Below are 25388 nucleotides of genomic sequence, written 5' to 3' on the forward strand. Positions count from 1 at the left end.
CGACGAGAGACAGAGCGACGGAGAGACAGAGCGACGGGAGAGACAGAGCGACGGAGAGACAGAGCGACCGGAGAGACAGAGCGACGGAGGAGACAGAGCGACGGGAGAGACAGAGCGACGGAGAGACAGAGCGAACGGGAGAGACAGAGCGAAGAGAGACAGAGCGACGGAGAGACAGGAGCGACGGAGAGACAGAGCGACGGAGAGACAGAGACGACGGAGAGACAGAGCGACGGAGAGACAGAGCGCGGAGAGGACAGAGAGACGGAGAGACAGAGCGACGGAGAGACAGAGCGACGGAGAGACAGAGCGACGGAGAGACAGAGCGACGGAGAGACAGAGCGACGGAGAGACAGAGCGACGGAGAGACAGAGCGACGGAGAGACAGAGCGACGGAGAGACAGAGCGACGGAGAGACAGAGCGACGGAGAGACAGAGCGACGGAGAGACAGAGCGACGGAGAGACAGAGCGACGGAGAGACAGAGCGACGGAGAGACAGAGCGACGGAGAGACAGAGCGACGGAGAGACAGAGCGACGGAGAGACAGAGAGACAGAGAGACAGAGAGACAGAGAGACAGAGAGACAGAGAGACAGAGAGACAGAGAGACAGAGCGACAGAGCGACAGAGAGACAGAGCGACAGAGAGACAGAGAGACGAGAGACAGAGCGACAGAGAGACAGAGAGACAGAGAGACAGAGAGACAGAGAGACAGAGAGACAGAGAGACAGAGCGACAGAGCGACAGAGCGACAGAGCGACAGAGAGACAGAGAGACAGAGAGACAGAGAGACGGGGGGGGGGGGGGGGGGGGAGAGAGAAAAAGAGAAAGATTGCTGTAATGTAGGAATTAAGATATTGGCAGCAAAGACCCATTCACCCATGTGCATGCTGTGCCCAAACACAAAAAAGGTACTTTAAACAGTCTTGAATGCTGAACTGGAGGTTTGAGTCAGAAAGTTCCCAAAGAGATGCAAAACAAAGTATTTAACAAACACTGATTTTAAAAATCTATTTATCGATGGCAAGCCTAAATTACTAACTTGAAAGCATAAACTTGAAAGGATACATGGGTGATAGTCACTCTTCTCACCAAAGAAGTTGACAAACTGGTTTCCATTGTAAAACCAACCAGGCGGAGGCAGCTCCAAGTGGCGTTTCACCTGTAGGATAAAAGTTCAAATATTTTATGAAACAACTATGTTTAATATTTGATTCTAAACTTGTTCTCATTCATACAGTTGCCTATGGAACTCTTTCATACCGAGGTCGAAAGATTTGTTGAAATTAAGGCAATACAGAACAGTGTCTGATATATTGGAAGTTTGTAGATGAAATTAGGCAACATATCAAATAGCGAATAACTGCAGACTTCAGAATGCCATAATGTCAATCGGCATTTAGTAATGCACTTTGGAAGAAATAACAGAGAGGCAATATAATCTAAATGATGAATCATCATCGACTTGATGTGGGCCTGAACTTCTCGGAGTGGCAATCAGCACTGGACTGCCACTCCAGTCCCAGATTCTTAATAATCTTTATTATTGTCACAAGTAGGCTTACATTATCACTGCAATGAAGTTACTGCAAAAAGCCTCTCATCATAACACTACGGCGCCTGTTCGGGTACACAGAGGGAGAATTCAGAATGTCCAAATTACCTGACACCACCTCTTTCGGGACTTGTGGGAGGAAACCGGAGCACCCGGAGGAAACCCACACAGACACTGGGAGAACATGGAGACTCCGCATAGACAGTGACCCAAGCCGGGAATCGAACCTGGGACCCTGGCGCTGTGAAACAAGTGCTAACCACTGTGCTACCGTGCCACCCATTCTTGCCTGGAATCCTGTCTTGGGAGTGGTGGGGAAAGAGTCCTGTGGGTCTGTGCAATAGTTGCAGAGAAGCTAAAAGAGGTTTTAATTCTCACTTGAACAATTGGTGGAGCCATCCAAAGTTTGTGACTTAAAATCACCGTTTTAGGATAGTTCCCAGTGTAGGGCAATTGCCCAGAGGAAGTTTGCACTTCTGGACAATTTCCATGCAAACACTGCCTGGGAATTTTCAAGTGCATTTCCTCATGGATCTTTGGGGTATAATCTCAATACAACGTGGGACAGCTCAGAAGCTACAGTCCATTAACTTTGATTTTCTCTGCTGCATTACCCACTGAATATTCGCAGCATGTTCTACTTTCATTTCAGGCTTTCAGCAGCTGCAGAATATTGATTTTGCGGAATCCAAATGGTACTATTTTGCACAGGGTGCAAGAAAAGAGACATCTAGGTATTCATAATCTACAAATCTTGGCAGATGATTGAGTACATTGAAAAGGTGATTGGGAAACCGCAGGATACTTGACTTCGTAAATAGGTGCATTCAAGACAAAAATAAGGCATTATGCTAAATCTTTAGAAATTTCTGGTTGGGCCTCAGCTGCATCATTGTTTACAACTGTGGGTGCCACATTTTAGACAGGATGTCAAGGTGTTTGAGAGGGTAAAAAGGAGAAACCACAGATGAGGGAGTTCAGTTAGTGGGGCGATTAGAGAAACCGGGATTGTACTCCTGCAAACAAAGAGTATGGGGAGATTAAGTTACCTAACAGGTATTCAAAATTCTGAGAGGTTTGAGTGCGCAAGTAGGGAGAAATTGATAAGTGGGTTGAACTTGAATTGATAAAAGGGGGGAAGAGGAGAAACTTCTTTGTAAAGATGTTTTTTTTAAGATCTGAAATAAACTACCTGAAAGTGTAACAAACCAAATTCTGAAGTAACTTTCAAAAGGCAACTGGACATGTACTTCAAGGGGACTAATCTGCAGGGCTAGAGAGGAGAAAGAACAACTAGGAGTGGACTAAACTGGGCAACTCTTTCAAAGAGCCACACAACAGACCTGGTAAAATGGCCTCCTTCTGAGTTATAAGATTCTATGATTCCAAGGCAACAGGAATGGACTGTTTCCGTTGTTGGTAGTAATCTGCAATTGGATTGCTGGGCAATAGTTGGGCAGAAGTAACAGACTCACCAATTTTCCCTCCCTGTCTCCTAGTTGTGAATCACTCCACCTTTCCCCCATGTCGCTCAACCATGAATGCAAGAACGCAGACAGCAACTGTACGTCAGCATGCTGTGCCATTCAGCAGCCTCAACTATCTCTTTAAACTAACATCAGTGACAACCAAGAGTTTCAGGCTCCATTCTGTATAATAAAAACAAATGATCAAATCTGTTGACTTAAGTTCTTACATGGACATTCTTTATTTCTTGTTTGGTGAGGGTCTCAAATGTCTTGAGAGATTTCTTCTGTAGTTTCTATAAAACAAGAGTCGCATTAGTGAAATACAGGATTGAAAAAAGAATAATTACTTCAATTTTGAAAAATTAGCATCAGTTTCAACAGGTAAAATGGCACATATCTGGTGCAGTTTAAGGGTCAGAAATATAACCACACAATCCAGTAATATAGCCATTGAATGAGGGAGATTTAAAAAGATGTATTTACAAGAATCAGAAATGTATCTGATACATTTGCATTCCACTCTACCTGGCTCGCACACTGTCGCAGCCAATCCTTCATGGTCTCCTCTTTCAGCGTGCAACCGATGAAAACAACAAAACTGTCAAGCTTTCGTCCACTAGTCCTCCCATCACCTTGTAAAGGAGGGGGAGAAGGGCCATCTTGTAAGGGTACCATGCAGAACATATTAGTCTGGGTGTTGTGACAGATTTCAAACATTTTCTCAGAATCTGTAAGGCACAGTAAGATAATGAGTCACAAACAATGACTTACAATAAGAGAATGATTACTAAATATGGCCAACGGGGAACATGCTGATGTTCTAAAAGCTGTAGAAAAAGAATGTGGACATATGATTATTGAAAACGAACACAAGAAAAGCTCAAATTGATTATCTTTCTTTTGTTTCGATTGCATGCTGCACTAATGCAACGCTTGCAAGACTTCCAAATTACTCCCAGGCCTCCAGTTTTCTGTAGCAAGCTGCATGGATGCAATACTGCAAAGCTGAGGAGTGGTACGGTAGCACAGCGGTTAGCATCGTTGTTTCACAGCACCAGAGACCCGGGTTTGATTCCCGGCTTGGGTCACTGTCTGTGCAGAGTCTGCACGTTCCCCCCGTGTCCGCGTGGATTTCCTCTGGGGGCTCTCGTTTCCTCCCACAAGTGCCGAAAGTCGTGCTTGCTAGGTGGATTAGACATTCTGAATTCTCCCTCAGTGTATATGAATGTGGCGACTAGGGGATTTTCACAGTAACTTTACTGTTACTTTAGTGTTAATGTAAGCCTATTTGTCACACTCATAAAGATTATTATTATGGATGTAATCAAACATTGCTAGGATGCCGAGAGGAGCTTCAACAATGACCATATGCTCAATCTTCTCTTATCCAATGTGAAAAAGCACGCAACAGACATTTAGTGCACTTAGACGTTATCAAAAGGTATATGGGACCCTTGCCTTCATCAGTCGTGCCATAGAATATAAGAGTAAGGACACTATGATGAGAGCTGTACTGAATGCTGGTTAGGCCAAAGCTGGATTAGTGTGTGCAGTTCTGGTCACCTCACTATAGGAAGGTGATTGCACTTTGGTGGGGGTGGGGGGGGGGGGGGGGGGGGGGGGGGGGGGATGGAGCATTTGAGCTATAAGGAGCTGGATAGGCTTGGATTGCTTTATTTAGAGCAGAGCATGTGGAGGGGGAATATGATTGAGGAGTAGAAGATTGAGGGGTTCGGGCAGGATAAATAGGAAACAACTGTTCTCTTTTGGTTGAGAGTCAATCACGAGGGGCATAGTTTAAGGGTGAGGGGCAGAAGGTTGAGGGAATTTGAGAAAAATGATTTTCACTCTGGTTGGTGACAATCTGGAATGTACTGCCTGGGAAGGTAATGGAGGCTGGAAACCTCACAACCTTCAATAACACTTGGACGAGCACTTGAAACAGCATCACATTCAAAGAGTGCTGCAAAATGGGATTAGCAAGAGATTAAGGATAGTTATTGTTGGTGCAGACTCGATGGGCCGAAGGACCTTTTCTGCTCTGTAGGACTCTGTGACTATCACCAGTTTGTCCCCAAATTACGATAGTACTTCAGGTTACCAAATGTGAAATGCACACACTTGCCCCCAAAGTAACATGCCCCATTGATTTGAGCTCAGAGAGATTATCAACAGGGTAACAGCTCTTTAAAAGAGCTGTTAAAATATTCAGTCTATTCTCTACACATTAGTCTCCTCGAAGTGCATGCCCAATTGCCTTGTGAAAGTTTGTGAATGTTTCAATTGCAGTTAACTGTTGTGTCCATTGTGCCTGGGAATCACCGTGAATCGCTTCATTAATATGCGTAGCTCGTTAGTTACAATTCTGTCGGGTTTCTGTAGCAGCTAGAACACAGGGGATTCTGCAGACTGCTCGTTTCTTTGCCAATGTCCATTTTACCCTGCAATCTTTGTGTTCTTCCATTTTGTGTGAGGAAGTGGCCAACCCAGGTGGCTACATTGGAAACTGAGAATCCAAGGATATTCAATATGTAGGAAGGTCAGCAGAAAAAAGGAAAAGGAGGTAAGGTGGCATTGTTAGCAAAGGATGAAATCAGTACAGTAATAAGAAAGGAGGTTAGCTCAGAAAATCAAGATGCAACATCAGCCTGGGTGGAACTAAAAAGCGACAAGAGGCAGTAAACATTAGTGGGAGTGTTTATAGGCCTCCAAACCATAGTGATAAGCTAGGGGATAGCATGAAACAAGAAATTAGAGATACAAGCAATAAGGGTTTTACAGTAATCATGGGGGCCAGTTTAGCTCCGTTGGCTGGACAGCTAGCTTGTGATGCAGAGCTCAGCCAACAGCGTGCATTATTCATGAAGGCCCCGCCATCTCAACCGTGCCCCTTTCCGGAGGTGTGGTGATCCTCAGGTTAATTCCCTGTTTTTCCCCATTCTCCTTTTTTAAAAATACTAGGGTTACATTTACCACCCTCTAATCTGCAGAATTGTTCCAAAATTGGAAGATGGCAACCCGCGTTACTCCTATAGTACCCTGAGATGTAGATGATCAAACCCAGGGGATTTATTGGCTTTCTCCAGCACTATATTTTTACTAATACTAATTTCCTTCAATTCCTCAATCCCTAGCATTTCTAGGAAGTTATTTGTGTCTTCCTTCATGAAGGTAGAACTAAAGTAGTTGCTTACTTGTTTTGCCACTTCCTTGTTCTCCATTATGAATTTAAGAAAGGGACATCATGTTTGACAAATCTACAAAAATTCTTTGAAGGTGTAACTGGTAGAGTTGAGCAGGGAGAACCAGTGGATGTGTTTTATTCAGATTTTCAGATGGCTTTCAACAAGGTCTCACAAAGTAGATTTTTATGTAACATTAAAGTGCGTGGGATTGAGATGGATAGAAAGCTGGATAGCAGACAGGAAGCGAAAAATGGGTCTTTTTTCCACTTTACTGCCTGATCCCCATATTCCTTCTTTCCCATAGTATCTAACAAGCTATCGATTTGCCAGGAATATATTCAAATTAAGCATCCGCAAGTTGGGTAGAAAATTCCAAATATTCACAAACATTCGAGTGAAGAAATTGTTCCTCATCTCAGTCCTAAATGGCCAAACGCTTTATTCCGAAGGACTGCCCCCCTGTTCTATGCTCTCCAGCCAGGAGAAAACAACTCCTCGCCTCTACCCTGTCAACGCCTTTCAGAATTTTCCATGTATCAATGAGATCGTCTCAGTTTTCAAAACCCCAGAGTATATTGACCCAATTTACTCAGAATCTCAGGATAGGACAACACCCTGATCCCAATAATCAATATAACGCCCCTGCAGTACTGACCGTCCAACAGTGTAGCACTCCCTCAGTACTGACCCTCCAACAGTCCAGTGCTCACCACCAATCCCAGGGTAATTAGGAATGGACAACAAATGCTAGCCTTGCCAGCAATCTTACATTGTAAGAATGAATGAAAAACACAACAGGATTTGGAGTACTAGAGCAAAGAGATATAATAGCAACAATAATAATAATAATATTGATATTTCATTTCAATCGCATAGGGACTTTCTTGAGGCCACATTTCAATTTTACGTACACACTTTGAATCTCTTTATCTGGGACAAGCTTTCCTTAGAAGGAGTGAAATTAATTTCATAAAACTGATTCCTGGAATGAGGAGACTAGTCCTACATTCCCTAAAATTGAGAAGAATAATAGGTGATCTCATTGAAACATGTAATGGTAAGGGACTTTATAGCGCAGATTATTGGAGGATGTTTACCTTGACAAAGGTTCTATAATTAGATGTCACAGACCCAGAATGAAGGACTGAACATTTAGGACCAAAAGATAGTTAAATTTCTTCATTCAAAGGGTTGCAAATCTGGAATTTTCTACCCCAGATGGCTATGTCTCAAATGCAGTTAACAATGGAGATGGATAGATTTTCAGATCTTAAGGGAATTAAAGAGAATCGGGCAGAAAAATGGAGTTGAAGTAGATCAGCCATAACTGTAGGCTCTTAGGGCTCAAATTACCGACCCATACTCGTATTTTTCAAGTTGAGTTCAACATAACACCAAGTATGTTTTCTCAATTATCAAAGTTAACAAAAAGAAACAGATTTTCTAGAAAAAGAAAAAAAATGTTGTATTCATCAGCATGTCAGGCAGCATATTGAAATGGGAAATAAAGCTAATTTTTTTATGTTGATGACCTTTTATCAGAGGATGTTTAAGATGAACAGCTTTTAAGCAAGTATAGATCCATAAAAATAAATTAAAAGGGATCAATCTATGATAAAGCAGATATGCTTAAATAACAAAAGGAATAGAAGCCCCTTACAAAGTTGATAATAACACAAGTATAGAAACAAAGGCTGGGTCTGGAAGAAGTATGAATGCAATTGGCTACAGCAAAAGAGAGGAGAAAACCAAGCTTTGGAAGGGAGGTGGAATTCCCATGAGGCAGCGTTCCCAACAGGGAACTCCACTGCCCTTCCTCAGCAATAGCTGAGATTTTCTCCACTTAGTGACTCCAGTGCTGTCTGAAAGAAAATGGAGTGGTGATTAATGTCTAAAGTTCTTAAACTCAATGTTGAGCCAGAAGACTGGAATATGCCAAGAAGAAAGATGACCGGCTGGATTCTCCATTTCTGAGACTAAGTGTTGACGCCGTCGCAGGATTTGTGGACTTTCTCAACAGCAAAACTGGCACCGCACCTGGACCAATTCAGCTACTGTTAACAGGCTAGCACTGGGGTCACATGGAACACAATCAATTCCAATGAGAAAAGGTGCAGGATTTGCTGGTTTCGCGACTGACACCCAGCAGCCGCATATACACACTTCACTCCGCGCACACCATCCCAGTCAACAAGATGGCAGCGAGGAGGGCGGCATCCTATTTTACGGATGCCGAGTTGGAGACCTTTCTGGATGTGGTGGAGGAGAGGTGGTTGACCCTGTACCCCAGTCCGGGAAGGAGATTGCCAGCTGCCTCCATTCGCCATGCCTGGGCACAGGTGGCAGAGGCGGTGAGCGCCGTCAGCAACACTGTCCAGACCAGCCAGCTGATCCGGAATAAACTGTACAACCTCCTCAGGGCAGCCAGGGTGAGTAGGCAGCACTGTATGCCTCTGCTCTGGTTACCTCCCACAGTCCAAAGATGTGCAGGTTAGGTAGATTGGCCACCGTAATTGCCCCTCAGTATCCAAAAATGTGCGCAGGTTATGGGGATAGCGTGGGGGAGCTGGCCTAGGTAGGGTGCCCTTTTGGAGGGCTGATATAGACTCGATGGACCGAATAGCCTCTTTCTGCAACTGCAGGGATTTTATTACATCACAGAAGGAGGTCATTCAACAAATGTAGTAATGCAGTACCTGAGTGAACTGGAATTAAACATGAAATAAATACAATTTAATGTATCCAATATTAGATCATTCCAAATTTCAATATATTATAAAGCTACAAAAATATCTCAATGGACACAGTAATGATTTAATTGTAGCAGATGAATAAACATGCTACACAAGTTGGTGGAAATAAAAGATCGGTACCTGAAAATTTCAGTTGTGCTCGAATGTGATATATATTTCCATTGAACGGGAATGACTTCAGCGAGGCTCTCAAAGCTAAATAACAAACAAATGACAAGATGACCAAGGAACGTCTGTAGGTATACATTGGTTTCCACATAAAGTTCAGAGAATTTAGAAAAGAAGTCTGTTCTGGTCATTTTATCTTATGCTTCCATATCTGAACTATTTGGGAAGCACGGTAGCATTGTGGAAAGCACAATTGCTTCACAGCTCCAGGGTCCCAGGTTCGATTCCCGGCTTGGGTCACTGTCTGTGCGGAGTCTGCACATTCTCCCAGTGTGTGCGTGGGTTTCCTCCGGGTGCTCCGGTTTCCTCCCACAGTCCAAAGATGTGCGGGTAAGGTGGATTGGCCATGCTAAATTGCCCACAGTGTCCAAAATTGCCCTTAGTGTTGGGTGGGGTTGCTGGGTTATGGGATAGGGTGGAGGTGTGGACCTTGGATAGGGTGCTCTTTCCAAGAGCCGGTGCAGACTCGATGGGCCGAATGGACTCCTTCTGCACTGTAAATTCTATGATTGTATGATTTTTCCATTGTAGTACCTAACTATAGGTTAAATGAATCCAATTTCTGAGCCATCCTTGCTGACAATTCATTCAAGTTATTGTTGAACCTCTGGATTAATTGCCAAAGCCCGAGTGTGAGAGTTGTTAAATTGCATCATGAACCAGTACATCAGGGAAGTTGCACATCTCAATCTGGCAATAAAGAAAGATTGACAGCAGACTGAAAATCTTTATGGAATAGCAATGCAATATTATCTTTGATTCAAAAAGACAAAGGAGCAGGAAAGGTATACAAGCCAAGACAAATAAGACCAACTTAAAGGAAATAAGGGAAAGGCTTAAGAAAGATTAGCAGATTTCACCCTGGCAATGGTTGAGTGGATCTGTAATGAAGAGGGAGGAAGAAAAAGGAAAAAATCAACTACTTGCATTTATATAATGCTTTACTTTAAGGGGACATCCGAAACACACTTCATGGGTGAAAAGATTTACACAGCCAAAACTAGATATTAGGATGGGTGATCAAAAGTTTGGCTAAAGGAGACGGGTTTTAAGGAGTCGTAGGAGTCGTAAAGGAGGAAAAAGACATGGAAAGATTTGAGAGGAGAATTCTAGAGTTTATGGACCATAGGGTTGCAGATCAGCTCCTTGCTGAATGACTGAGCGTAGCTGTAAAACATGAGCAAACACAGCTGGAATAGTCCATCAATAATCTTTATCTAAGGCTTTTCACAGTAACTTCATTGAAGCCGACTTGTGACAATAAGCAATTATTATTATTAGGCTTCCAGATCTAAAATGCCACTTCAGCTGATACCAGAGATGTTGAGAACATTAAAGTACTCAACCAAGAATCAGCCATGCAGGAGGCCAGGGAAATATTAAAGGAGGATTAAAGTTATTTTTTCAGTATTTTAGGCACTAGCATGGTAAGCATGCCAGACATGAATACTTTCATAACTCTGACAATAATACTCTGTGCAAAATGGAGGGGGGAGGAAAAAATTAACCAGAGTTTCACTGCGTCCAATGCAGTATCCCAGTCAGCCTCACTTGTGGCTATTAATGCATTAAGTCACCCATGGATATACTGCTTCCAGGTATGAAATCAAAATGTACTCATTACATTCAGGCCTTTGAACTGTTTCTTCCCTTAAGTGATTGATACTATAGTACTGCTGAAAAGAAAACAAGAGACATGTTGAAGCTTTTTGTCTTGCACTCATCAGGACACTGTTAGAACATAAGAACTAGGAGCAGGAATAGGCCATCTGGCCCCTCGAGCCTGCTGCGCCATTCAATGAGATCATGGCTGATCTTTTGTTGACTCAGCTCCACTTTCCGGCCCGAACACCATAACCCTTAATCCCTTTATTCTTCAAAAAACTATCTACCTTTACCTTAAAAACATTTAATGCAGAGACTTCTGGTCGGCGAGCGGAGCGGTCGCACGGAGAGGGGCTCCCGCAGGGTAACGAAATCGGGGCCTTTCTCTCCGCAGCGGCAAGAGCGGGAACACCCCCCCCCCCCCCCCCCCCAACGAATCTGTCGGCGGAGGCTCCTCGGCGGCGGCAGGTCTACCTCCCCCCTCCCCCAAACGCAGGCCAGGACCGAAGCAGGGCCCAGCCGGCGGTACGGAGGGTGTGGAGGAGCGACCATCGACCTAACCACCCCCACCGGGAGGGCACGGAGTGCGACGTGCGGCAACCCGAACGGAGCAGCGGGGACCGACCCAACCCCCCCCCCCACCGCAACCGGCAGCGACCACCGCGAGGCAAGGAAAAAAAGAGACTCTGGACAAAAGCCTCTCTCTCTCGCTCTCTCTATCCTGGGTGAGTGAGGGGAAAGGAAGAAAAAAGGACTTTTACAAAAACGAAACCCAAAAGAAAACTGTTAAAGAGAGTCGGGGGGGGGGGGGGGAGATTATGTTATTTTCTCTCTTTTTACACTCTCCTCTCCCATCCAAAACAAGCCCACCTGAGAGGAGTTGTATAAAAGAGGGAAAAAAAATAAAGTGGTAAAGGAAAGAAGGGAAGAGAGAAGAAAAAGGGAAGAGACAAAAAAAAATTAAAAATAGGGTGCGGAAAAGAAAAACAAGGGGAGAAGAAAAGATGAAAGGGAAGTGGGGAGGAAAAAATGCCAGAAGGGAGCCAAGGCAGGGGGAGAAGGGACACCAGAGGCAGACGGGACAATGGGCGAGCCAACTCAGGCGAGCAAATCAGCGCACGAAGCAGCGGAACGGATGTATCGCCGCATCAAAAAGAGCTGGACAGACAGGTGCCCTCTCCCCTGGGGCCAGAGGGGGGCTGGAATTGGAAGGCAGCTTTTACTGAGGGATCAGCTGCAGGTAATCAAGGCAGAGGTGAAAGCAGAAATAGAGGCCGCAGTGCAGGCAGCAGTGGCCAGGGCCATGTCAGGGGTGCAGCAGGCTCTGACCAGACTGGAGGAGAAATTGGATGCCCAAGGGGAGAAACTGGAAGCCCAGGAGGCGACAATTAAGGAGCTGGAGAAAGCAGCGACCGGGTCACGGCCCTGGAGAGGGAAGTGGCGAGACTGGGCGCAACACAGGGGAGCCTGAAGGGCAGAGTAGACGACCAGGAAAACCGCTCGAGAAGGCAAAATGTAAGGATAGTGGGCCTGCCAGAGGGGATCGAGGGTAGAAACCCCACAGCATACGTGGCTGAGATGCTGGGCAACTTAGTGGGGAAGACAACTTTCCACAACCCACCAGAATTGGACAGAGCGCATCGGTCGCTGCACCCGAAGCCCAAGGCAGGGGACCACCCAAGAGCAGTCATAGCTAAACTGCACAGATACCAGGATAGGGAGACAATCCTGCGCTGGGCCAGGAAAGATAGAGCCTGCAAATGGGAAGGCCACGCCATTCGAATTTATGAGGATCATGGGGCAGATATAGCCAGGAGACGTGCTGAGTTCAACAGGGCGAAAGCAGCTCTCCACAGGAGCAACGTGCGTTTTGGTATGCTGTACCCAGCGAAACTCTGGGTCACATATCAAAACAAGGGGCACTTCTTTACAGCCCCCGCTGAGGCAAACGGGTTCATCGAAGAGCACGGGCTGGAAAACCACCAGCGAGGGTAGGGACGAGGGGCCCCTGGCAAGGGGCAACGACACGCCGACGGGGGTGGGGGGGGAGGGGCGAGGCAAGGCCAGGCCTCCCCCCACCCCAGCAAGAACACCCAGAACAAAGAGCAAACCATTGCCTGTGGGACCGCTCCAGTTGGGAGGCCAGGCCCCAGCGCGAGGGAACGAGAGAATTGGAGAAGGGAGAGCAAGCGGGAGGGGTGCAGGGGAGGACGGGGGAAGAACGGGCAGAAAACCATAGAGGCCAGGCGGGGGAGAAGCGAGACAATAACCCCCGAGAGGGGGGCCACCGTACTAGCAGGAAAGCTAGCGCCAGGGGCACGCAACAAAGCAGGGCCGCAGCGCGCCCCCAACAGGGGGGGAAGGCGCCAGGCAGGGGATGGGGGAGGAAACACCCGTCAGAGCCAGGAGAGCAAATGGGGACAGGAATAGGGGAAAGAGGGGCAAAGGAGGGGAATATGGGGGGGGGGGGGGGGGGGGGGGAGGAGGGAGAAGGGAGAGACCGGGGGCGGGGACGTACACAGGGAGCAAGAGACCGGGAAGGGAGGATGCAGGGAAGGAGGGACAAAGGAGGCTAGAAAAGGAACAGGACTACAAAGTGCCACAACCAAGGGCCCGAAACAAGGAACTGCTGCAAGCACCCACCCAGTACGGTCTTTGGGCGAAGGGAGACCCCAGAGTGCAGGGGACTACCTGCATGGCGGACACAGTGGACGGCCATGGCAGGTGCCCCCGGGACAAGGGGAAACCCCGGAGCGCAAAGACCCGACCGCGTGGAGAGAGCAGCAATAGCGGCCATCCTGGACGGCCCCCCAACAAAGGGAAACCCCGGAGGGCAGGGGCGCGTCCACCAGATAAGTATGGTTAATCCCACAGGAGCGAGGGGGCAGAAGCCCCCCACCAGGATAGTCACCTGGAACGTAAAGGGACTTAACGACCCAGTGAAGAGATCCTCACCCACCTCAGAAATATGAAGGCCGACATAGTCTTCCTCCAAGAGACGCACCTGAGGGAGCAGGACCAACTGCGGGTAAGGAAGGGCTGGGTGGGACAAACCTACCATTCCTGCTATGGGACAAGGGCCAGGGGGGGTGGCGATCTTGATCGGCAAGAGGACGATATTTAGGGCGACAAGGACGGTTACAGACCTGGGGGGACGGTACGTCATGGTCAGCGGGGTCCTGGATGGGGCACCGGTGGTACTAGTCAACGTGTACGCACCCAACTGGGACGACACGAGTTTCATCAAAAAGACCATGGCAGAAATCCCGGACATAGCGACGCATCGACTAATTATGGGGGGGGGGGACTTCAACTGTGTACAGGACCCAAAGAAGGACAGATCAAACCTCAAGCATGGCAAAGGAACTCAGTCACTTTATGGAGCAGATGGGAGCGGTGGACCCCTAGAGGTTCGCCCACCCGGAAGAGAAGGAATTCTCCTTCTTCTCCCCAGTACACAACGTATACACCAGAATTTACTTCTTTGTGGTGGGGAAGACGGTGCTTCCAGGGATAGACAAAGTGGAGTACTACGCAATTGTGATATCAGACCACACTCCACATTACATGGACGTGCGGCTAGAGACGGGAAGGGCCCAGCGCCCCACATGGAGGTTGGACGGTGCCTTATTAGCTGACAAGGCCTTCAGCGAAAGGATAGTGCGGGCCATAGCAGAGTACACGGAGAACAACCAAAAAGGCGGAGGTCTCTCCGCCCACGTTCTGGGAAGACTAAAGGCCGTACTAAGAGGGGAAATCATCGCTTTCAAAGCACAAAGAGATAGGGAGAAAAGGGTGGCTAGGCAGCAGCTGGTCGACTCCATACTGGAGGTAAACCGTAAATACTCCAAGGCCCTGACCATAGAGCTCCTGGCAGAGAGGAAAGAACTACAAAGGAACTTTGACCTGCTCTCCACCAGGAAAGCAGTGCACCAACTCCGCTAGGCGCGCGGGACCCTGTATGAACATGGAGACAAAGCCAGCCGCCTGTTGGCATACCAGCTGAGAAAGCAGACAGCCACCAGAGAAATTGCACAAATCAGGGGTACCGGAGGCACGTTGGAGACAGAACCAGAAAAGATTAACAAAACCTTCATGGCCTTCTACCAAGAGCTGTACACCTCAGAGCCCCCAAGGGGGGAGTCTGGGATGAAACGGTTCCTTGATGGACTGGACATTCCAGTCGTGGGGGAGGGCAGAAAACAGGGCCTGGAAGCACTACTAGCACTGGGAGAGATCATGGACAGCATTAGTTCCATGCAGACGGGGAAGGCGTCGGAACCGGACGGATTCCCGGCGGACTTCGACAAAAAATTTGCGACAGCGCTGGCCCCGCACCTGCCGGAGATGTTCACAGATCACGAGCTAGGGGCACACTGCCACCCACGTTAGCACAGGCCTCAATCTCACTGATACCCAAGAAAGACAAAGACCCAACGGAATGTGGGTCATACAGACCCATCTCACTGCTAAACACAGATGCAAAATACTGGCCAAAATCCTAGCCAAAAGGCGAGAAGATTGTGTACCTGAGGTGGTCACAGAGGACCAGACGGGCTTCGTCAAAGGTAGACAGCTTACCTCGAACCTTCAGACGCCTGCTGAATGTGATAATGACCCCCTCCGGGGAGAGAACACAAGAGGTGATCGTCTCCCTGGACGCAGAAAAGGACTTCGACAGAGTTGAATGGAAATACCTCACAGAGGTACTGGAGCGGTTCGGGCTTGGAACAGGGTTCACCTCTTGGGTAAAGCTCCTATACAACGCTCCCATGGCGAGCATACGGACCAACAATACCAACTCCCAATACTTCCAACTGCACAGGGGCACCAGACAAGGATGCCCACTGTCCCCGCTGCTGTTCGCCCTAGCGATCTAACTGCTAGCAATCACGCTCAGGACAGCAAAAAGTTGGAGGGGGATCCGAAGTGGAGGCAGAGAGCACAGAGTCTCACTCTATGCAGATGACCTGCTCCTCTACATTTCGGACCCACAGAGCAGCCTGGACGGGATCATTGCACTCCTGAAAGAGTTTGGAGCCTTCTCGGGCTACAAACTCAACATGAGCAAAAGCGAGATCTTCCCAGTACACCCACAAGTGGCGGGGGGCAGCACTAACGGGACTGCCATTTATACAAGCCCGACACAAATTCCGCTACCTGGGGATCCAAATAGCCCATGACTGGAAAGGGATCCACAAATGGAACCTCACCAGTCTGACAGAGGAAGTAAAAAAAGGACCTGCAAAGATGGAACACACTCCCACTCTCCCTCGCCGGGAGAGTCCAGACAATCAAAATGAACGTACTGCCCAGGTTCCTCTTCCTGTTTAGATCCATCCCGATCTACATCCCCAAGGCCTTTTTCAAAGCGCTGGACAAACTAATCATGATGTTCGTTATGGGGGGGGGTAAAAATGCTAGGATCCCAAAGAAGGTCCTACAAAAAACAAAATCCGGGGGGGGGGGGGGGGGGCTAGCCTTCCCAAACCTACAATCCTACCACTGGGCGGCAACAGCCGAGCGAGTAAGGGGTTGGATGCAGGAGCCAGAGGCCGAGTGGGTGCGCGCGGAGGAGGCCTCCTGCGTGGGGACCTCCCTCATGGGCCCTCGTCACGGCAGCACCCATCCCCACCCAAAAAACACTCCAGGAGCCCGGTGGGGATAGACTCCCTCCAATCCTGGAACCGACTGCGGCAGCAATTTGGCCTGACCAAAATATCTGACAAAGCTCCCATCTGCAACAACCATAGGTTCACACCAGCACTGACTGACACCACCTTCAAAAGGTGGAGGCAGGACGGAGGGACACTGACAGTCGGGGACCTATACACGGACGGCAGGATCGCAACACTGGACGAACTGACAGAGAAATTTCGGCTAGCCAGGGGGAACGAGCTACGGTATCTGCAGGTACACTACAAGTATCCTAGATAAAGGGAACTGTAGTGACATGTACGACCGACTGACAGAAAGAGACGACACCGTACTGGACGCAACAAGAAAGAAATGGGAGGACCTGGGGATTGAGATAGGATGGGGACTCTGGAGCGAAGCACTGTAAAGGGTCAACTCCACCTCCACGTGCGCAAGGCTCAGCCTGACACAGCTAAAAGTGATACATAGAGCCCACCTAACAAGAGCCCGTATGAGTAGGTTCTTCCCAGAGTTGGAGGATAGATGTGAACGGTGCCAAGTAGGCCCGGCCAACCACACCCACATGTTCTGGTCTTGCCCCAGACTGGTGGAGTACTGGACAGCCTTCTTCGAGTTCGAGGCAATGTCCAAAGTGGTGGGAGTGAGGGTGGAGCCATGCTCGAAAGTGGCGGTCTTCGGGGTCTCGGACCAGCCAGATCTATTCCCTGATCGCCCGCCGTAGAATCCTGTTTGGCTGGCGGTCAGCAGCACCACCCAGAGCTGCAGACTGGCTGTCCGGCCTCTCGGAATCTCTCCAAATGGAGAAAATCAAATTCTCCATCCGAAGGTCGGATGACGGCTTCCACAGAACGTGGGAGCCATTCACGTGACTGTTCCGGGACCTGTTTGTAGCCAACGAACAGGAGGAAGAATAGCCAGGTAGCCAAGAATCAGGGAAACTTAGTCAAGAATCAGGGGAGGGTAGCCAAGACATGAAAGGGAGAGAGGGACTTGGGGGGGGGGGGGGGGGGGGGGGGGGTTAAACCTGAAGAAAGGCAAACCACAGGGGGGTGGGTGGGGGGGAAGACAGCTGAACCTGAGGAGGGAGGGACAAACCGTGGAGGGAGGGGGGGACAGGAGAGGAGAACCAGCGGGATGGGGCGGGGGACAGGGAAACGGAAGGAAGGCACGGGATGCCAAAACGTGCATAACATCTCCAGGAGCGGGGAACGAGGAGGTTGGGGATGGAGGACGCGAGGAGCAGCGGAGGACGGCGGCGAGAACCGTCCGGGAGACGCGGACGACAGAGGCACGCGACCCGGCCAGGTGTCGCACACTGTGGTTATCTCCCCGGCACCCAAATGTATATTTGCTCCCCCAAGTCCCCGCCACCCCTGCCCCCCCCCTTCCCCCCCACCCCACCCCCCCCGCAGTCGCGTACTTACGTGGTGTAAATAATTCTGCCAGATGCACAGAGCTGCCGCTGTCGAGCTGGTGCACAGTACTCCACCAATTAGTCTATTTCATATTTTATTGTATTCTATGTTGGGGTGTGCCCTTCTCTTCTAAATATGTGTATATATATATATATATATATATATATGAGATATATGTTTCTTATTCTGTGTACATAACGGTAATTATACCTTGTTCAAAAACCCAATAAAAACATTTATAAAAAAAAACATTTAATGAAGGAGCCTCAACTGCTTCACTGGGCAAGGAATTCCATAGATTCACAACCCTTTGGGTGAAGAAGTTCCTCCTAAACTCATTCCTAAATCTACTTTCCCTTATTTTGAGGCTATGTCCCCTAGTTCTGCTTTCACCCGCCAGTGGAAACAACCTGCCCGCATCTATACTATCTATTCCCTTCATAATTTTAAATGTTTCTATAAAATCCCTCCTCATCCTTCTAAATTCCAACGAGTACAGTCCCAGTCTACTCAACCTCTCCTCATAATCCAACCCCTTCAGCTCTGGGATTAACCTAGTGAATCTCCTCTGCACACCCTCCAGTGCCAGTACGTCCTTTCTCAAGTAAGGAGACCAAAACTGAACACAATACTCCAGGTGTGGCCTCACTAACACCTTATACAATTGCAGCATAACCTCCCTCGTCTTAAACTCCATCCCTCTAGCAATGAAGGACAAAATTCCATTTGCCTTCTTAATCACCTGTTGCACCTGTAAACCAACTTTCTGTGATTCATTCACTAGCACACCCAGGTCTCTCTGCACAGCATCATGCTTTAATATTTTATCGTTTAAATAATAATCCCGTTTTCTGTTATTCCTACCAAAATGGATAACCTCACATTTGTCAACATTGTATTCCATCTGCCAGACCCTAGCCCATTCACTTAACCTATCCAAATCCCTCTGCAGACTTCCAGTATCCTCTGCACTTTTCGCTTTACTCTGCACTAATAAGGGGAAAACAAAAATTTAAACCTTATGAGAAGAGAGTGCTGATCGGTTGGCAAGTGGACTCTGATTGGCAGAAGCACTGCTATGGAGAATGCACTAGCTGATGGTGACTGACAGTTAACCGCCATGCATTGTTTGAAACTTAAACCAGGTAGCTTGACCCCGATTGATCAAAGGATTGCTCAGAGGAAGGAGTCAGCGAATGGCTATCCTGGAGCTGTGAAGAAGGCCTATGGTGTGCTAGCGTTCATTAGCAGAAGGATTGAATTTAAGAGCCGTGAGGTGATGATGCAGCTGTACAAAACCTTGGTAAGGCCACATTTGGAGTACTATGTGCAGTTCTGGTCGCCTCATTTTAGGAAGGATGTGGAAGCTTTGGAAAAGGTGCAAAGGAGATTTACCAGGATGTTGCCTGGAATGGAGAGTAGGTCATACGAGGAAAGTTTGAGGATGCTAGGCCTTTTCTCATTAGAACGGAGAAGGATGAGGGGCGACTTGATAGAGGTTTATAAGATGATCAGAGGAATAGATAGAGTAGACAGTCAGAGACTTTTTCCCCGGGTGGAACACACCATTACAAGGGGACATAAATTTAAGATAAATGGTGGAAGATATAGAGGGGATGTCAGAGGGAGGTTCTTTACCCAGAGAGTAGTGGGAGCATGGAATGCACTGCCTGTGGAAGTAGTTGAGTCGGAAAAGTTAGGGACCTTCAAGCGGCTATTGGATAGGTACATGGATTAGGGTAGAATAATGGAGTGCAGGTTAACATCTTAAGGGCAGCACGGTAGCATTGTGGATAGCACAATTGCTTCACAGCTCCAGGGTCCCAAGTTCGATTTTGACTTGGGTCGCTGTCTGTGTGGAGTCTGCACATCCTCCCCCTGACTGCGTGGGTTTCCTCCGGGTACTCCGGTTTCCTCCCACAGTCCAAAGATGTGCAGGTTGGGTGGATTGGCCACGAAAAATTGTCCAAAATTCTATGATTAACCTAGGACAAAAGTTCGGCGCAACATCGTGGGCCGAAGGGCCTGTTCTGTGCTGTATTTCTCTATCTCTATCACTTATTTTCTTTCGCTGAATCAGGTGGATTCTTCTTTCAGCAAAGAACAGGGTCCTGTGAATTAATATTTGTAGTTTCTAGTACATGTGAGCCTGACTGAATCTTAAATTGGTTGTCAGCATAATGTTTACATTAATTTGAGAAACAGGTGAAGCTAGCTGTTCACACTGCTACTATGCAGGAGCAAAACAAGTGGTATTCGCCACGAACAGGATGCTGCCATCGAGCCAAGAAGACGGTCTGCCTCTCACACAAATTAGTATTGTGGCATATGAATTTCAGTGCCAGTGTGATGCTAGGTATGTAGGCCATACGTTCCAAAGACTGGGGGCGGATCGGATAGAGCAGCATGTCCCAGCCAATAGTTGCAACAGGCCAGATACAGAACGCATCCAACCAACCCACACTTCCAAAACTCAAAACACCATGTCCAATCGGATGTGATTCCATGATTGGACAACATTTGCTCCATAATCCACAGTGTGTTAAGAATTACAACAACCAATTTAAGATTGTCAATGGTGCTCATAATGTGGCACATTTGGGAGCACTGGATGCTACATATATTAAACAGGGCCTTGTTCTTTTCTGACAGAAAAAACATGCACACCACACACTGCGCCTATCTCAGCTAAGCAAAATAAGGGACAGCCATTTGCTGACTCATTTCTATGGAAATGCCTTGACCAACTGGCAAAATCTCTACCAGAGTCTACTTATCAACGAATTAGCATTTGTTTCTCCCAAGGTATAAATTATAGTTTTCCCCTTGTAATCAGTATTCATGTGAAATGCCCTGATGAGTGCAAGATGAAACGCTTCAACATGCCTTTCTTCAGCAATATTTTGCACTACTAAACAACTAATTATACTATATTTGTAGTTGCACTCAATTGCAATATTGACACAATCATAAACTCGATCAGATTTGAATTCACTATGTGAAGCATGTCACTTACATTTTACCATAAAAATGAAATTTACCTTTGCACTTTGTCACAAATCGAGCCTTTTCAAGTGGACGGCTGAACCTAATGCAGATCTGAGTCATTTGTGGGAAAACTGATCCTGATCGGAATTTGCCATTCCACCTGAACAAAAACACAAAATTATGCATATCTCCAAATATCCACTAAAAGTAAATGCCCTAAAAATAAATTTTCCCTCCCAATTACTGCTGCACATAAGGCTCATTGATGTCAGCATAGGCTATTACTTTCATATATTAATTAAAGAATCTGATCATCCACATTTATTGTTTACAAGAAACACGAGTCTACTCCCAAAAATGCCATTACATTTTGTTCCAAGTATCCAATAATTTGAATAAAGCAATGCAATTCACACAACTAATTTAAGGATAAAAATTCTAGACAATGTAATTCTACATACTCAGCTTGATAATTTCTTTGTGCCAGCAGCTAAAGGACTATATTGTAGCATTAGACTTTAAGAATTTTATCTCTTGCTTACCAGCCAGGAAACATCAAATAACGCGCTCTCAACATCATGGGCTCTGAAAAACTGCTGTCAGATAGAATCATTTCAACATCAGCATTCCTATATTTTGGGAGAAAAATAAGGTAAAAGGAGGTATGAAGGAGGTAATGTGAGCTGCTTTTGTTATTTAACAGACGATTCATGTAAGACAGTTTTATTCAGGACGTGATTTAACAGGGGGGAAAAAAAAAAAAAGAGTCCTGTTTAAGGCGGGTGAGGCTGAATTGCTTTCCTCACCAGTGCAGGAAGAGATCTCGATTCCCCCAATGCAGACTCCGGATTTTTTTCCAATTAATTTACAGGATGTGGGCATTGTTGGTTAAGCCAGCATTTGATTGCCCATCCCTATATTGCACTTCAGAAGGTGGTGCTGAGTTGCCTTCTTAAAACTACTGCAGTCCCTGAGGTATAGGTACACCCACAGTGCTGTTCGGGAGTTCCAGGATTTTGACCCAGCGACAGTGAAGAAATGGCGACATAGTTCCAAGTCGGGGTGGTGAGTTCCCAGGTATCTTCTGCTCTTGTCCTTCTGAATGATAGTGGTTGTGGGTTTGGACGGTGCTGCCCAAGAAACTTTTATTTTATCTTCTCTAACAGGCTTGAAGATCCTCCGAGGCCCTTGGAGACCTTTTGACCCGACCCGACCTCCGTGACCTGGAAGAAGATCGTGCCCAAACCGGAACTGAAGCCCCGACCTCGATTTGGAGCCGACCTGGGCCTCGGAGCTCCAAACCCGGCCTAACTACCGACGCCAGCCCCCGGATCGCCCGGCCTAGTCCCCGGAGCTCCTGACCCGACCCCCGACGGCAAGACCCAGCCCAACGCGACCCCGCGAGATCCGCCCAGCGACCTGACCCGGAGTGGCCCACCCAGCATCCCAAACTACCTGGTGATGGAAGAAAGAAAAATCCACATGGAGGCCCGACCGTGCCTCAAGATCAGACCCCAGGAGCACCCAGGAAGGAAACAGACAACGGGACCCAGCCCAACCTGCCTCAGGAAGCCCCTGCCGATGACCCAGGACCCCAGAAACGGCAGAGACCGAGCACAAGGACCTGAACGCGTTGCAAGGTATTCCCGCGCCCGCAGAACGCCGGGATCCATCCGGATCGCAAACTTGCCCCCCCAGCAACTCCTCTACCTCAACCAGCGCCCGGGACCCTGCCAGACGCGACCCTGGAAACGTAACCAGTGCCCTGGTCCCTGCCAGCGCCCTGGACCCTGCCAGATGAAACCATCTACATTCCACAAGGGCTGACATCTCCCATCGGATCGCAAGATCATCCAGAAGCAACCGCCGACTGTGGAAGCGAGGGAAACACGGCGGTGTGCAGGTTAGACTGAAGCAACGCGGTTTCAAGACCCCTCTCCCCAGCATACTCCTGGCAAACATCCAAGCGATTGAAAACAAGCTGGATGAACTTAACGCCAGACTTACCTCTCAGAGGGAAGTAAGAGACTGCTGTGTGATCTGTTTCACAGAGACATGGCTCACCCCCGCCTCACCGGACTGTGCCATACAACCTGAAGGCTTCTCTATTCACCGGGCGGACCGCACGGCACCTTCAGGCAAAGCGAAGGGTGGAGGGGTTTGCCTCCTCATCAACTCCTCCTGGTGCTTGGATGTGGCGACCCTGTCGACCTACTGCTCCCGAGACCTGGAATACCTGACCATAAAGTGCCGCCCATACTATCTTCTACGTGAGTTCACTTCAGCCATTATCACAGCGGTCTACACCCCAGGCAGAAGTGAGGAAGGCGCTGGATGAACTGTACACAGTCATAAACAACTACAAAACAGAACATCCGGAGGCCTTGTTCATCATGGACGGAGACTTCAACAAGGCCAACCTCAAGTGTGTACTGCCAAAATTCCACCAGCACATCTCCTGTCCCACCAGGGGCGACAACACTCTTGACCACTGCTACTCAAAAATCAAGGGCACCTACCGTTCCATCCCCCGACCGCATTTTGGGAAATCAGACCATAAGACTGTGCTCCTTCTCCCGGCTTACAAGTAGAAACTCAAGCCGGAGAATCCAGCTAAGAAGGTTGTGCAGTGCTGGTCCGAGGAGACAGAAGAGTTCTTACGTGACTGCTTAGAGACAGTGGACTGGTCCATATTTAAGAACTCAGCGACTAACGTAAATGAGTATGACACCACCGTCACAGACTTCATCAGCAAATGTGTGGACGACTGCGTGCCAAAGAAAGTAGTACGTGCGTTCCCCAACCGGAAACCATGGCTCAACCACGAGATTGACTTCCTATTGAAGGACAGATCTGAGGCGTTCAAGGCAGACGACCCTGTCCTATACAAGAAATCAAGGTACGACCTCCGCAAAGCCATCCGAGATGCCAAGAGAGAATATCAAACTAAGCTAGAGTCACAGACAGACTCTCGGCGGTTGTGGCAAGGACTAAACAACATAACGGACTACAAAGCAAAGCCGAGCAGTATCTCTGGCAGCAGCGCACCCCTCCCCGATGAACGTAATGCATTCTATGCTCGGTTTGGGCAGGTAACCAACAATCCGCTGTCGAGTGCCCCAGCAGTCCATAATTCACCCATACCCACCATCACAGCTTCCGAAGTCAGATCGGCCTTCCTGAAAGTGAACCCGCGGAAGGCGACGGGCCCGGACGGGATCCCTGGTCGTGCACTCAGAGCCTGCACATACCAGCTGGCAGAGGTATTCACTGACATCTTAAACCTGTCCCTACTCCACTCCGAGGTCCGCACCTGCTTCAAGAAGACCACCATCATACCGGTACCAAAGAAGAACCAGGCAACGTCCCTCAATGACTACTGCCCGGCGGCTCCGACGTCAGTTGTAATGAAGTGCTTTGAGAGGCTGATCATGAAGCGCATCACCTCCATACTCCCGGAACGCCTTGACCCACTTCGCATACCGTCGCAACCGGTCCACATGAGACGCCATTTCCCTGGCCCTACACTCATCCCTAGAGCATCTCGAAAACAAGGATTCCTACATCAGACTCCTATTTATTGACTACAGCTCCGCCTTCAACACCATAATCCCAGCCAAGCTCATATCAAAGCTCCAAAACCTAGGACTTGGCTCTCCACTCTGCAACTGGATCCTCGATTTTCTGACCAACAGACCACAATCAGTAAGAATGAACACCAACACCTCCTCCATAGTCCTCAAAGCGGTGCCCCGCAAGGCTGCGTACTTAGCCCCCTACTCTACTCCCTGTACACACACGACTGTGTGACAAAACTTGGTTCCAACTCCATCTACAAGTTTGCTGACGATACAACCATAGTGGGCCGGATCTGGAATAACAACGAGTCAGAATGCAGGAGGGAGATAGAGAACCTGTTGGAGTGGTGTAACGACAACAATCTCTCCTTCAATGTCAGCAAAACTAAAGAGCTGGTCATTGACTTCAGGAAGCAAAGTACTGTACACAGCCCTGTCAGCATCAACGGGGCCGAGGTGGAGATGGTTAGCAGTTTCAAATTCCTAGGGGTGCACATCACCAAAAATCTGTCCTGGTCCACTCACGTCGACGCAATCACCAAGAAGGCACAACAGCGCCTATACTTCCTCAGGAAACTAAGGAAATTCGGCATGTCCACATTAACCCGTACCAACTTTTACAGATGCACCATAGAAAGCATCCTATCTGGCTGCATCACAGCCTGGTATGGCAACTGCTCGGCCCAGGACTGCAAGGAACTTCAGACAGTCGTGAAAACCGCCCAGTCCATCACACGAACCTGCCTCCCATCCATGGACTCCATCTACACCTCCCGCTGCCTGGGGAAAGCGGGCAGCATAATCAAGGATCCCTCCCACCTGGCTTACTCACTTTTCCAACTTCTTCCATCGGGCAGGAGATACAGAAGTCTGAGAACATGCACGAACCGACTCAAAAACAGCTTCTTCCCCACTGTCACCAGACTCCTAAATGACCCTCTTATTGACTGACCTCATTAACACTACACCCTGTATGCTTCATCTGATGCCAATGCTTATGTAGTTACATTGTAT

General features: G+C 48.1%; 1 protein-coding gene across 1 annotated transcript in view; it reads right to left on the reverse strand.

Annotated features, from left to right (window-relative positions):
* c3h20orf194 (chromosome 3 C20orf194 homolog) overlaps nt 1-25388 on the reverse strand; it is a 257070-nt gene that overhangs the window by 11656 nt on the left and 220026 nt on the right. The window contains exons 31-36 of the mRNA XM_038793206.1: nt 21339-21425; nt 20850-20956; nt 9083-9157; nt 3550-3752; nt 3252-3317; nt 1069-1162 (exon numbers count right to left, since the gene is read on the reverse strand). Of these exons, the coding sequence (XP_038649134.1) occupies nt 1069-1162; nt 3252-3317; nt 3550-3752; nt 9083-9157; nt 20850-20956; nt 21339-21425 (632 nt within the window). The remainder of the gene's footprint in view (nt 1-1068; nt 1163-3251; nt 3318-3549; nt 3753-9082; nt 9158-20849; nt 20957-21338; nt 21426-25388) is intronic.

This window comes from Scyliorhinus canicula, chromosome 3, assembly GCF_902713615.1.
Source record: "Scyliorhinus canicula chromosome 3, sScyCan1.1, whole genome shotgun sequence".
NCBI lineage: Eukaryota > Metazoa > Chordata > Chondrichthyes > Carcharhiniformes > Scyliorhinidae > Scyliorhinus > Scyliorhinus canicula.